At 36.3% G+C, this 16,025-nt stretch overlaps 1 protein-coding gene across 2 annotated transcripts; it reads left to right on the forward strand.

Moving 5' to 3' along the window:
• Positions 1–1,989: 1,989 nt before the first annotated feature.
• Positions 1,990–14,547, forward strand: LOC125681599 (uncharacterized). Of its 2 annotated transcripts, none has more exons than XM_048921759.2 (10): positions 1,990–2,138; positions 3,031–3,697; positions 8,340–8,431; positions 8,645–8,736; positions 8,904–9,076; positions 9,673–9,847; positions 10,977–11,150; positions 12,019–12,157; positions 12,879–13,175; positions 13,589–14,547. In XM_048921759.2, the coding sequence occupies exons 1-10, from the start codon at positions 2,103–2,105 to the stop codon at positions 13,679–13,681; spliced, it is 1,938 nt and encodes a 645-aa protein (XP_048777716.2). In that variant the 5' UTR covers positions 1,990–2,102; the 3' UTR covers positions 13,682–14,547. The 2 variants fall into 2 exon arrangements, with proteins under 2 accessions (XP_048777716.2, XP_048777717.2); XM_048921760.2 differs by having other exon boundaries at positions 1,991–2,138; positions 13,601–14,547.
• The last annotated feature ends 1,478 nt before the right edge of the window (positions 14,548–16,025 follow it).

Genomic DNA, 16,025 nt, shown 5'->3' on the forward strand with positions numbered 1-16,025 from the left:
AGAAATTATTATCCATATCAGGAGCCTAGGAGGAGTAAGCATCCCCTCTTGACTGATCACACTCACTGTGAGTCCTATATCTTGATCAGGTAAAGGGAGAAATTATTATCCTTATCAGGAGCCTAAGAGGAGTAAGCATCCCCTGTCGACCGGTCACACTCAGTATGAGTCCTATATCTTGATCAGGTAAAAGGAGAAACTATCCTTAGGAGGAGTAAGCATCCCCTGTTGACCAGTCACACCCACTGTGAGCCCTATATCTTGATCAGGTAAAAGGAGAAATTATTATCCTTATCAGGAGCCTAGGAGGAGTAAGCATCCCCTGTTGACCAGTCACACCCACTGTGAGCCCTATATTTTGATCAGATAAATGGAGTAATTATTATCCGTATCAGGAGCCTAGGAGTAAGAATCCCTTGTTGACTGGTCACACTCACTGTGAGCCCTATATTTGATCAGGTAAATGGAGTAATTATTATCCTTATCAGGATATTTTTTATTTTTATGTATTGTTTAAAAATATAAACTAGAATTGAGATCTAAAATATATGGTTGACGCATTTGTTACATTAAAATGAAAAAGCCAAATCACCCTTTGACCTTGATGGCACTCAATATTTGGGATTGATGTACTAGAAAAGCTGATCAAACTAGTTTGCAACAAACATGTATTTATTGCATGTCAATTTCAAAAGAAATATAAGAGAAAAGGTTTAGTGAATGTAAATATTTAGATATATCGACGACGTTTTATCTATTAACAATAATGATTTTCATTCACATATCGATTCGATATATCCCAGTGAACTCGAAATAAAAGATACCACAGAGTCGTCCATATCTGCTTCATACTTAGATATTTTATTGAAAATAGATATTAATGGCAAACCTAACAACTCAATTTTATGATAAACGGGATAATTTCAGCTTCTCCACCGTCAACTTCCCATATTAATGTAGCAATATTCCATTATCACCTGCATATGGTGTTTATATCTCTCAACTGATTCGATACACAAGAGCTTGTTCTGCGCATGATCAGTTTTTAAATCGAGGCAGGCTACTGACAAACAAGTTGATGGTGCAGGGGTTTCAACAGTCTCGTTTAAAGCCAGCATTTCTCAAAGTATATGGTCGTTATAACGATCTAGTTTGCCAAAACAACCTATCTTTAGGTCAAATGCTGTCTGACGTGTTTCATACCGATTGTTGGGCCGTTCTTGGCACACTGATTTTGACTACGGATAACTGTGTTTACCTGATCAAGATATGGGGATCACGGCGGGTGTGACCGGTCGACAGGGGATGCGTACTCCTCCTCGACACTTGATTCCACCCCTGGTATATCCAGGAGTCCGTGTTTGCGCAACTCTCTATTTTATATTGCTTATAGGAGTTATGAGATTGATCACTGTTCGTTATCTTTATCTTTCATACTTATATAGTCTGTTTGATTTGTTTAAACTATTTTTAATATAAACAATTGACGTACTCGTTGATACTCGAGCTTAGGGAGAGAGAGATTTGACGTCATATGTCTCACCTGTATATGAAAATCGGGAAAAATTTTCACCATCATCGGGTAGTTTTAATTTGACTGTAATTTGTGGCTAAATTTGGTGTGGTTCCAAATACGAAAAAATATGATTATTTGAACACTTCACTATATTCACATCATTTTTATACGTTAAGATTTCTTCAGATTATGTCATTATATCATCAAAATTATCTTTAAAAAATGAAATATCTTAATTCACTAGATTATTTAAATGCACATATATTTTCACTGCCAGATATTGAAAACGTCCTATCAAACATTTAGTAATACCAATTATGTAACGTTGCAGAAATATCAAAGATATAATTCACAGCGATTAAACATGTTTTAGGAATCCCCGGGATACTATTGACGCGGGGTGCTTATTTAGATATTGATCTGAAACATGTCTATACAATCTCTAGTTAAGGTGATTTATCATGGATAAGTACATTAAGTGTGTTCTTTTAGGGAGACTGGTTAAAATTCTGGAACGCGGAAACAGAATCCTTATCATACACTACTAGTACTGTAAGACGTTAAATCGATAATCAAACAAAAACGTATGTTTGAAAACAGTAGAATGCCGCTGACTTATGGGGTGAGTACAGTAATTCTGTATACACGTTAAAATGGGTGAACGATGTGAGTTAATTTTAAAACTTTCTAAAAAACAGAAAACTTTGTTTTAGATATCGCAAGGACTGAGTATTGATGTCTAGATAAGAAAAAAAAATCAATTTTGGAAATACTAGTACACGAGGGCACGAACTGTGGCGATTTTTTTCAGGGAGCGCGATACTTATTTTTCATATTCACATTCTACTTTCGTTTCTGTCGCAATCCCCAGTTGTTAAAATAGACGTACTTTATCTACCAATATTCATTCGCAAATTGTTCATTTCTGCATTGCATTAGTGAGGAAATGACTATCATTATAGTAAAGACATCGAAGGCAAAAAACATGGGAATGATTTCTTTCATTTTGACGTTCTCTGATTTTAATCATTGCATGAGAAATATTGTTTTGAGTAATAGTTTTGCTTATCTTTAACCTTTAGCTTTGGTTTTAAAGTAATATATCCTGGAATATCCATTGTTTTCAATATTTAAGAAATAAATGTCATTTTTGAACCTTTGACATTTTACGCTAAGCCTAGGATACTTCATGAAGCGCGCTGCATGCTGATGAGAAGCGTTGCAGTTTATAACCTCATGCATTTGCAAAACTGAAATCTATATTTTACATTTACGTCCTACTTTCATTTCTGTCGGAATTCCCAGCCGTTAAAATATTCGAACTATGTTTATCAAGATTCATACGCACATTGTTCACATTTATAAGAAAATGGCTATCATACAATTGGTAAAGATGTCGAAGAAAAAAACATTGAGAATATAAATATATAAATGATATAAGATATCTTAAGTGATATTGTCCTTATCATTTCAATGACGTAATTGAGCTAGTACTTATTAGTACTTATCTATAGGTGAAAATGGAGCTCGTTATGGGTCTACTTCTCTGTATAACGCCCTTTTCCCAAGCCTCAAGCACTCCTATAGGATCGTCAGATACAACATTATCAACCACAACACTCAACGAAACAACAAACACTGCAACAACCCCAGAACTCAAAACTGACACAATTGAACAAACATCAAAAACAGGAACAAGTGAAACAGACACAACAGAAGCAGTAACAACGACCACGATGTCAGTTTCGAATCAGTCGACGTTCCCATACACACTAACAATGCATATCCCAACAACACAAGTACCAAGCAACATAACTAGTCCAACACGACCACCATCATCATCGGAAGAAACAATGACAAACGCTCATTCTACATCGCCAAATTCATCACAAGGAACGTCAACAGCAGAAACATTGTCATCTGTTATGCAGAACAGAACTCTGGAGTCAACAACCATAGCCAAGGTGACAACAAAGGACAACACAACTGATGCAACAACAACAGATCAATCAACCAATCAATCTATTATCATAGATATGCACTCTTCATCAGAGCCGACTACCGTGACAGGTCACCTTCCTCAACATTCCACTTCTCCACATCCCTCCACATCCACAAACATCCACTCCAACATAGAGCTTAATCCCAACTCTCTATCATACCCCCAGGAAGCCTTAGACAGTAAGTATTCATTTATTATACCCCCAGGAAGCCTTAGACAATAAGTATTCATTTATTATACCCCCAGGAAGCCTTAGACAGTAAGTATTCATTTATTATACCCCCAGGAAGCCTTGGACAGTAAGTATTCATTTATTATACCCCCAGGAAGCCTTAGACAGTAAGTATTCATTTACCCCCAGGAAGCCTTAAACAGTAAGTATTCATTTATTATACCCCAGGAAGCCTTAGACAGTAAGTATTCATTTATTATACCCCCAGGATGTCTTGGACAGTAAGTGTTCATTTATTATACCCCCAGGAAGCCTTAGACAGTAAGTATTCATTTATTATACCCCCAGGAAGCCTTAGACAGTAAGTATTCATTTATTATACCCCCAGGAAGCCTTAGACAGTAAGTATTCATTTATTATACCCCCAGGAAGCCTTAGACAGTAAGTATTCATTTATTATACCCCTTGGAAGCCTTAGACAGTGAGTTTTCATTTATTATACCCCCAGGAAGCCTTAGACAGTAAGTATTCATTTATTATACCCCCAGGAAGCCTTAGACAGTAAGTATTCATTTATTATACCCCAAGGAAGACTTAGACAGTAAGTATTCATTTATTATACCCCCAGGAAGCCTTAGACAGTAAGTATTCATTTATTATACCCCCAGGAAGCCTTAGACAGTAAGTATTCATTTATTATACCCCCAGGAAGACTTAGACAGTAAGTATTCATTTATTATATCCCCAGGAAGCCTTAGACAGTACCCAGGAAGCCTTAGACAGTAAGTATTCATTTATTATACCCCCAGGAAGCCTTAGACAGTAAGTATTCATTTATTATACCCCCAGGAAGCCTTAGACAGTAAGTAATCATTTACCCCCAGGAAGCCTTAAACAGTGAGTATTCATTTATTATACCCCCAGGAAGCCTTAGACAGTAAGTATTCATTTATTATACCCCCAGGAAGCCTTAGACAGTAAGTATTCATTTATTATACCCCCAGGAAGCCTTAGACAGTAAGTATTCATTTACCCCCCAGGAAGCCTTAAACAGTAAGTATTCATTTATTATACCCCGAGGAAGCCTTAGACAGTAAGTATTCATTTATTATACCCCCAGGAAGCCTTAAACAGTGAGTATTCATTTATTATACCCCAGGAAGCCTTAGACAGTAAGTAATCCTTTACCCCCAGGAAGTCTTAAACAGTGAGTATTCATTTATTATACCCCCAGAAAGCCTTAGACAGTAAGTATTCATTTATTATACCCCCAGGAAGCCTTAGACAGTAAGTATTCATTTATTATACCCCCAGGAAGCCTTAGACAGTAAGTATTCATTTATTATACCCCCAGGAAGCCTTAGACAGTAAGTAATCATTTACCCCCAGGAAGCCTTAAACAGTGAGTATTCATTTATTATACCCCCAGGAAGCCTTAGACAGTAAGTATTCATTTATTATACCCCCAGGAAGCCTTAGACAGTAAGTATTCATTTATTATACCCCCAGGAAGCCTTAGACAGTAAGTATTCATTTATTATACCCCCAGGAAGCCTTAGACAGTAAGTATTCATTTATTATACCCCCAGGAAGCCTTAGACAGTAAGTATTCATTTATTATACCCCCAGGAAGCCTTAGACAGTAAGTAATCATTTACCCCCAGGAAGCCTTAAACAGTGAGTATTCATTTATTATACCCCCAGGAAGCCTTAGACAGTAAGTATTCATTTATTATACCCCCAGGAAGCCTTAGACAGTAAGTATTCATTTATTATACCCCCAGGAAGCCTTAGACAGTAAGTATTCATTTATTATACCCCCAGGAAGACTTAGACAGTAAGTATTCATTTATTATACCCCCAGGAAGCCTTAGACAGTACCCAGGAAGCCTTAGACAGTAAGTATTCATTTATTATACCCCCAGGAAGCCTTAGACAGTAAGTATTCATTTATTATACCCCCAGGAAGCCTTAGACAGTAAGTAATCATTTACCCCCAGGAAGCCTTAAACAGTGAGTATTCATTTATTATACCCCCAGGAAGCCTTAGACAGTAAGTATTCATTTATTATACCCCCAGGAAGCCTTAGACAGTAAGTATTCATTTACCCCCCAGGAAGCCTTAGACAGTAAGTATTCATTTATTATACCCCCAGGAAGCCTTAAACAGTGAGTATTCATTTATTATACCCCAGGAAGCCTTAGACAGTAAGTATTCATTTATTATACCCCCAGGAAATCTTGGACAGTAAGTATTCATTTATTATACCTCCAGGAAGCCTTAGACAGTAAGTATTCATTTATTCCCAGGAAGCCTTAAACAGTGAGTATTCATTTATTATACCCCCAGTAAGCCTTAGACAGTAAATATTCATTTATTATACCCCCAGGAAGCCTTAGACAGTAAGTATTCATTTATTATACCCCCAGGAAGCCTTAAACAGTGAGTATTCATTTATTATACCCCAGGAAGCCTTAGACAGTAAGTATTCATTTATTATACCCCCAGGAAGTCTTGGACAGTAAGTATTCATTTATTATACCCCCAGGAAGCCTTAGACAGTAAGTATTCATTTATTATACCCCCAGGAAGCCTTAAACAGTGAGTATTCATTTATTATACCCCCAGGAAGCCTTAGACAGTGAGTATTCATTTATTATACCCCCAGGAAGCCTTAGACAGTAAGTATTCATTTATTATACCCCCAGGAAGCCTTAGACAGTAAGTATTCATTTATTATACCCCTTGGAAGTCTTTGACAGTAAGTATTCATTTATTATACCCCCAGGAAGCCTTAGACAGTAAGTATTCATTTATTATACTCCCAGGAAGTCTTGGACAGTGAGTATTCATTTTTTATACCCCCAGGAAGCCTTAGACAGTAAGTATTCATTTATTATACCCCCAGGAAGTCTTGGACAGTAAGTATTCATTTAGTATACCCCAGGAAGTCTTAGACAGTAAGTATTCATTTATTATACCCCCAGGAAGCCTTAGACAGTAAGTATTCATTTATTATACCCCTTGGAAGCCTTAGACAGTAAGTATTCATTTATTATACTCCCAGGAAGTCTTGGACAGTAAGTATTCATTTTTTATACCCCCAGGAAGTCTTAGACAGTAAGTATACATAGACTGATTTATTTTACATATAACGACAATGTTATTAACTTTTCACAACAGTTAACATCTCTTCTTCACATATTATCATTTAATTACAGTAAAACACGCCTATAACGAATTCATTCTTTTTATGAATTCATGCTTGTAACAAATCAATGTTCATAACAAATTCACGCTTATTGCAAAGTGATATTTATTCCACTCTGAGAGGAAAATAAGAAAGATTTCATTGAATATAAAGAAATTTGGTTATAGTGAACTGTTTTTCGTTGGCTATGGAGGTTCACTATAACTGTTTTGTTTTAAATTTGGTTTTAGTGAACTTTTTTGCTGGCCCTGCAGGTTTCCTATAACCATGTTTTACTGTATAATGAAGTCTGGTTTTTATGAACTATATTTTTGCTATAACTGTGTTTTACCGTATAAGGAAGATTGGTTATAATGAACCGTTTTTGCTGGCCCTGGAGGTTCGATATAACGTTGTTTTACTGTATAATGAAGTTTGGCTTTAACATACTGTTTTTCCTTGCCCTGGAGGTTCGCTATAACTGTTTTAAATTTGGTTTTAGGGAACTTTTTGCTGACCCTGCAGGTTTCCTATAACCATGTTTTACTGTATAATGAAGTCTGGTTTTTATGAACTATATTTTTGCTATAACTGTGTTTTACCGTATTAGGAAGTTTTTGCTGGCCCTGGAGGTTCGCTATAACGTTGTTTTACTGTATAATGAAGTTTGGCTATAACAGACTTTTTTTCCTTGTCCTGGAGGTTCGATATAACCGTGTTTTACTGTATAATGAAGTTTGGTTATAATGAAATTTTTTGCTGGCCCTTGAGGTTTACTACAACCATGTTTTACTGTATAATTTAGTTTGGTTATAATGAACTGTTTTTCGCTGACCCTAGAAGTTCGTTATAACCATGTTTTACTGTATAATGAAGCTTGGTAAAAGTGAACTGTTTTTGCTGGTCCTGGAATTTTGCTATAACTGTGTTTTACTGTATAATGAAGATTGGTTGTATTGAAGTGTTTTTCTCCGGCCCTGGAGGTTCACTATAACCGTGTTTACTGTATGATAAAGTTTGGTTATAACATACTGTTTTTGCTGGCCCTGTAGGTTCACTATAACCGTGTTTTACTGTATGATAAAGTTTGGTTATAACAAACTGTTTCCACTGGCCCTGGAGGTTTGATAAAATCTTGTTTCATTGTATAATGAAGTTTGGTTATAGCAGATTTTTTGCTAGCCATGGAGGTTTGCTATAATCGAGTTTTACTGTATAATGAAGATTGGTTGTAATGAAGTGTTTTTCCCCGGCCCTGGAGGTTCACTATAACCGTGTTTACTGTATAATAAAGTTTAGTTATAAAGAATAATTTTTCGCTGGCCCTGGAGAATCGTTATAATCGTGTTTTGCTGTAGTCGTTATGTCATTCGTCATTTCAATTACAATTCGTAACTTACAGGAATCGCCTTCACCCTGCGCTACTGATCCTCTTATGCATTTTCTGATTTTAAATAGGGTCACAAGGATACTTTACTTTCTGTCTGACGCTTCAAGAGAATTCTAATGTAACCAGAAACAGAACGTTGACAGTGTCCGACGAACAAAAAGTGAGAATATCTGTTTTGTCATATAACTATTCTTCGTTTTTGTTTCTTATACATGAAGCGCTAATCGTATGCAACATTTATGTGTGTGGGTTGTTTTTTTTTTTTTGTTTTTTTTTTTTGTTTTTTGTTTTTTTTTTTTCTTTTTTGTTGTCTTTTTTTGTTATTGCTTGTTTTTGTTTGTTTGTTGTTGTTTTTGTTGTTGTTGTTTTGCAGATTGTACAGACGTTATTCAGATGTTCGGAGGAAACAAGTTTGGCTATGAACTGTGACATAAAACTTGTTGAGGTCGTCAAGCTGTTCAACCAGTATGTATAAAAACCTAAACCTTCTCTAGTTTAAATCTAAATTTACATACTCGAAACTCAGTGAAAATCTATTCAACATAATATATCAAACAAGATTCATAAGTGGTCTTAGAGACTAAAATCTTGCTATATTTTCTACATATTAATAACTTCGTGAACATTTTCAGGAAAGGATTCAACACAACATATCGAATACGTTTAGACGGTCTTCGAGACAGAAACCTAAGTCTAAAAGCTTTTTATGAAACCTTTACCAATGGGACAGACCTCTCTATTCCTAACCTGAATTTGACGATCAGTAGGGAGTCCATTGTGACGTCATTTGAGAAATATATCCGTGGTAATTTATTGCTTGACTGTTTTGTAAACTTATTGCTGTACAGTGAAAACTGCCTTATCCGACACCTGTGCAATCCGTTATAAATTTCACTGGGCATTCTGACCTATGTTTTTATTCTCAATTTCCTATTTTCAGTGCTTTACACCGTTCCGACACACTGAGTATTCTGACAAAACATTGCCTCCGAGTTCAGGTTGGATTATACAGGTTTCACTGTATCTAGGTTATGTGCGTCTTTTCTTTTATTACTTCAGGAATTGTATCATGCTGTAATGTTTCATGCAATGAGATTTTCGTTTTCAGCTTTTAAAAGTAGTGTTTTAGTAATTTACGATTTCCTATTAAGTTCTTATATACTAACACCTATGTATGTACAGTGAAACCTATTTAATATGACATACACTGGGAGACAATATTTTTGTAGGAACAGGCAACGTGTCGGAATAAACGGTGTAAAAAACATTACAAACAGGAAATTGAGAATGAAAATAAGGTGTCGGATTAGGCAGTTTTTACTGTATATCAATTCGATAAATATGTGTATATTAATAGGAGCCGTTGCTTGTCAATCTAATACCTATACATTATTGCGATAGGTAGAGACGAATGTGATGCTGTTGGTGTTCGATGCCCCCGCGGATACCAGTGTCACGTGTTGTCCAGTGATCACTATAACGGGACCTGTGTACATCTTTGTGATGTACGGAAACCCTGTGGAGAACACGGGGTCTGTTTCTACGATTCATTCGATGTAAAGAACACGTCATGCAGGTATTCCTCTAAAACCTTCATTATGTATTCCTCTAAACCCTTCACTAGGTATTCCTCTAAAACCTTCACTAGGTATTCCTCTAAACCCTTCACTAGGTATTCCTCTAAAACCTTCACTAAGTATTCCTCTAAACCCTTCACTAGGTATTCTTCTAAAACCTTCACTAAGTATTCCTCTAAACCCTTCACTAGGTATTCCTCTAAACCCTTCACTAGGTATTCCTCTAAAACCTTCACTAAGTTTTCCTCTAAACCCTTCACTAGGTATTCCTCTAAACCCTTCACTAAGTTTTCCTCTAAAACCTTCACTAGGTATTCCTCTAAAACCTTCACTAGGTATTCCACTAAACCCTTCCCTAGGTATTCCTCTAATACCTTCATGAAGGAGTTTTGTTTCTTACGGAGTCTCATACATCTTGATATAATTAGGATGGTAATTCCACAGAGCTAAAGTTTCACTATTTCTTACAAGGGCAAAATCGCGATGGTTTCACGTTATAGGAAAATTGTTTTGAATATGTTATTCACTATAGATTTAATTTCGCGGAAAAGTTGATAATTTTTTTTACAAGTGAAATTAAAACTATCGTATTAATTTCTCAATATACAGTGCAAGCTACTGATAATTTTAGTCCATGCACATAATCTACTCACCGTGCGTGTTGATATCTGACGTTGAATCAACGCGTTCAAATGTCTGATGATCAAAAAGCATAGAAAACGGAACGTGAAATGTTTATCCTAACATTATAAAGTCTATAACATAATCATGAATTTCAAAGGAGATTTCAATTTAAAATATGATAATATGATGATCTCCACAAAGGGTTCCAGTGGCGTAGCGTGCATCATTCCATGTGTAGGCAGGAAGATTGGAAGCCGAGGGTTTCCCTGTGGAGAGTAGGTACGGGAGGGGGCTATCCTCTCCCGATTAGGGGGTGACCCCTAGCTTTTTATTTTGAAAGACGTAAAATTGCTAGTTTACACAATGTCAGATGAAACACGAAATATAAACTTTGTGGTAATTCATGAAATTAACTGGTTAAAATCACTTGTAGGCATTTGCCTTTTTGTCTTAAGGAGGCTACGCCACTGGGTTCTGAGTCTGGTTGTTCTTTTTTAATCCTAGGTGTCGCTCCACGTGGCTGACATTGTACTATGGAGACAGCTGTACGGAACAGACCGGGAAATTTGAATATGTGGTAGGATTCTCCTTAGGATCAGCGGCGCTGGTGGTTGTCATGGTAACAGTCATAGCTGTTCTTTGTCGCAGAAGAACTCCCGATGGTAGTAGAAACTTTCTGTAAGTTTGCACAGATCACATGGTTTCGTCACCATGCTTTGGCATCACATTGACAAATTAGCTAGTGCGTCTTACTTAAACTTGTTAATTAAAAACCGCCAATTTTATTTAGATTGACTTAAATCTAATTTTAAAATTACATTGCTGAATTGAATTAAACGAGGCCAATGAAAAGCCATCTCAATTGTTGATCAACGAAATTTGGTAGGGGTGGCAACAATAAATTTCACCCATCTTTTATGCGAGTTTCTAAAAAGAAATGCTATATGTGAGGTGTTTTTTTTCTGTACATGTAACTAATTATAGCGAAAGTATGTATGTTTTATCTCTTGGTAACTTCATAATCAGTTTTGTAAATACTATATACAGTGTTATTCATTCATTGACTGAGGTCGAGGGAAATGTGATTCGTTGGATTGTTGCCAAAGACATATTTTGTTATATTCATGTAGATTTACAACCCTCGAGAAGAATTTCCTTCGGAAAACTTTCTGAGGGGTAGATCACTCATTGGTCCAAAATCTGCGGAGATTACATTTTTGTCTCTGTCATTCAAATGTTTTGATAATCACTAACCCCACATGTAATAGATGTTATTTTTGTCGCAAACGTAAATGTTTTAAAAGATAACGGAAGTGAGCTAGCTTGGACACGGATAATTACGAGTTGACCCGATTACCAGCAAATTTTAATGAGATGGCCAATGAAAACTCGATGTCGGGCTGAGCAGCTCAACATGGGAGTTTTCAATGAGCCAGGCATGCGCAGCAGTCTGTATACAGTTAGATGTAGATAGGGAGTGATTATAACTTTAGATATAACCATAGATTTTTACCCTCTTCTGTGTTTCCTTGTTGTTTGATGACAGGTATGGAGAGAAATCAGTAGCAGAGTCTGAATTCCCGTCACGGTCTGGTGGAGTAGAGGTCATGGACATCAAACACCGCAAATCCACAAAATTCACTCCAAATGTTTCGGTATATAAAGAAAATGTCAGAGACATAAAGGTAAGGTCGTGAAAATGTTGATGACGAATGCCTTTAAATTCTCTGTCAGTTTAATATTCCCCGTAAAGGAAAATACTTCAGTACAACACGGTTATAGCGAACCTCCAGGACCAGCAACAACAAAAACAACAGTTCATCATAACCAACCTTCGTTATATCCAATAAAATTTTGAAAATTTCCTTCTATTTATTTCCTATCATACTAAGGGAATAAATATCACCTCGCAATACGCGTGATTTCGGTATATTAAACGTTTTCGTTATAAGTGTGTTTTACTGTGTTGGATATATTTCATGTGGTGTTCATTTTCCAAGCATTCCCTTCCTTGGAGAAGAATTATATGGGTTCGAAGTACATGTAACTCAACTTTCTGTTACTAGAAACTTGATTTTTTCTTCTCTTTTCTGACATCCACTATGTGAGTATTTATACATTAGACCATCTTACCGTAAACGTGGAAATGTCCGCGTGTTTCCTTTGCAAATCATAAGCGTAGGGTTTAATTTCATGATGTCAGGATCATCAATTGATAAACAGCGTAACTAAGGGAACAGTTCCCTTTAATAAGTTAATTTACACGAATATCCTATAACCGCGAATTTAATGTAAATAACCACCATGCGGAAATCTCCACGTTCACAGTAGATATGAACGTAAATAAAAATATTTGTGACTTCAGTTTTGTAAGATAAAGATACATGTATATAAAGCAATTTGTAGAAAGACGATCTTCAAACGCCAATAGAGTCTACATTATCTGACGTCATAAGGACTGCAGACCTAGGGGGTGATTCTGCTGTTGTGACCAGCGATCAAAGTCACGTGCCATCAACATTATCCATGGAATTCCGCCCTCCACACATAGGGAATCCGTCCATTGAAAGTGAAGCTTCAAATTCCGGTGTTTACAACAGTGTTTCAAAACCGACAGAGCGAAACCCCACTCCTGCTGCACCCAATCAGCCCCACAAGACTTCTAGCAAAACACACAGAGAGAAATTTGAATCGAAAGAGAAGGTTAGACTTTCTTAAAATTGACATTTGGTGAAATTCTTTGCGTTTAACATTTACTTTGAAGGCTAATGAATACAGATTTATCAAACAGAAATACATGCAAATATGATTTATATAAGATGTGTGTTATTTATAAAAACAGGTATGGTTGATATATCGCTATTGAATATACTGTATGTGGACTTATCTTAGCGTATTCAAAATTTGGCGCAGCCGGAGTTGATGCACTTTTTGGTGTAATCGTGATTTAACTTTTCTCTGTATTAGAATGGATAGATGAGAATGGATAGATAGAGATTTTAATATTTTAGCGCAACAATGAATTAGCGCTCTTCTTCATTACCAAATCCACTAAAAATTTAATCCCGCTAAAATAAATTCACATACATGGTTACAGTAAAATACAATCATATTAGGTTGTTTTTCAGATCCCATTGTCTTCTACTAAACAAGGCAAAGAAAACAGGAGTATTGAGAAACATGCATCTTTTTTGTATGGAGCAACGTAAAGAAGACGAATTACCGAGTATATACATGTATCGCAATTCATTTTGTAACCAGAATGTGTGGAGACAGATCATATTGATGTTCTTAAGATGCATATTCATGTCGTGCTGCAATTTCACTTTATTCTTATTTTGTAGACACCTACACAATTGTGTACAGGTTAAATATCTATTTTCAATCTATTTACATCAAAACAGTAGAAATATTCATACCATTATCGTTGATATTTTTGTTGAAAGACATGATGACCGATCCCATCTTGAAATTTAATGCACTTGCGTGTAGTTTACAATATCTAACGGAACAAGTTTTTATTCTATCTAAATAAAAATAGAATAGTACTTGTAATAAGTAAATAAAATTCCCTGTAAGCGCTAATGGTGAATATGAAAAATGCATGTAGATTTCTGTAGGTCACTTTCCCCGTGGCCGAGTGGTTAGAGCACGGCGCTCAAAATCACACGGCCTCTCACCTTTGTCGGTGCGGGTTCGAATCCCGCTCGCGCCGGTAAGTGAGAAAGTTTCCCAGTTTACTTTCGGAAGGTCGGTGGTCTCTTCCCAAGTACATTGTATCTGGGTTCTCTCTTCCACCAATAAAAACTGGGCGCCACCATATAGCTGAAAAATTGTTGAGTGTGGCGGAAAACATCAATCAATCAATCAATTCATCTCGCAAGAATAATTTTCGGGTGGATATACATGTAATTATGTATTTATTCACGCAACAGAGCTTTTGCGAATTCTTATGTATTGCTTCAGTCTTCTATATGTAAGGGTTTATTCGCGAAAACTAAATTTTCGCGAATAGCTTGTAAACAATGTCCTCTAATAAAATGTGATTTATAACAACATGCTGTGTCATGTCAAATGTTGTCTGATATTTCCTGATCATTATTGTAAGCCAGGCAAGCAAAACAGAAATCTTGGAACACCATGTCCATTGTTCGACCTTAACGTCATATCTAGACTAGTGATCAGTCATACAAAAAATTACCGTATAACGGTTTATTCGCGATAATCCAATTTTCGCTTTCGTTGCGAGTATTTTTGAATCGCAAACAATTAAATTCGCATATAATTTACATCAACTGTGTACCATATCTTAGAAAATGAAAGTAACTTAGTGAGTAGAAACTCACCACCTCAGGTGTGTAGTACTAATTATCTTAAACGGTGGCCAGGTGTTAGCACTCTGTACACACGGATCTCCGACTCGTAGTCAATCTCAAGCATTCGTAAATCACTCGTCGGTATCCGTTAATAACTCGTCACAACTCACACACATTCGTAAGGATCCATGAAATTAGGGGCCAATTTTTTGACATATCAAAAAGAAATTCACGATTGTCCACGGATTTAATTTTCCGTAAATAACTTGTAACAATCCATAAGTATCATAAACTGGTCGCAAGAACACGTAAACTGCTCGTAAGAATCTGTAAAACACTCGTAAAATGGTGTGTGTGTTGTTTTTTTTTTTTTACGAATCTTTGCGGTTAATTTACGATATGTTACGGATAGTTTACGAGTTGTTTACGGATTATTGCGAATTCACGTCGGGTTACAATCGCTTTACGGATTATCCAGATTCATTACAAGCGCTTTACGTATACACTTTACGAGTACATACTTAAACTTTACGATTAATACCACCTTCACACTCACGGATTTTTCTAATGAGTCCTTACGGATCTCCGACTCGTATTCAATCGCAAGCATTCGTAAATCACTCGTCGGTATCCGTGTCTAAATCGTAACAATCCGTTTACCTTTACGGATGTGTGGAATACGTAAGGATCCGTAAGAAAAATAGGTGAATGTGAAGGTACCATAAAACCGTACACCACTCTGATTCCACGCACAAGTACTCTAGTGGAAATTAAAAATATGCTGGAGTTCCTCATTGACAAACTCTTCGTAGTCTTTGGTGATCAGGTCTTCAAACAGTCTGTTGGAATCCCCATGGGCAGGAATTTTGCTCCTTTGTTAGCTGACTTATTTTTATATTCCTATGAAGCAGAATCTATTCAAAATCTTCTAAGTGAGAAGAAAAAATATCTTACTGTGGCCTTTAATGCGACATTTAGATATATCGACGACGTTTTATCTATGAACAATAATAATTTTCATTCATATGTCCATTCGATATATCCCTGTGAACTCGCCACAGAGTCGTCCACGTCTGCTTCATACTTAGATATTCTATTGAAAATAAATATAAATGGCAAACTAACAACTTAACTTTATGACAAACGGGATGATTGCAGCTTCTCCATCGTCAACTTCCCATATTTATGTAGCAATATTCCATTATCACCTGTATATGGCAAGGGCTTGTTCTGCGTA

This window comes from Ostrea edulis, chromosome 2 (assembly GCF_947568905.1).
Source record: "Ostrea edulis chromosome 2, xbOstEdul1.1, whole genome shotgun sequence".
In the NCBI taxonomy this organism is placed as follows: Eukaryota; Metazoa; Mollusca; class Bivalvia; order Ostreida; family Ostreidae; genus Ostrea; species Ostrea edulis.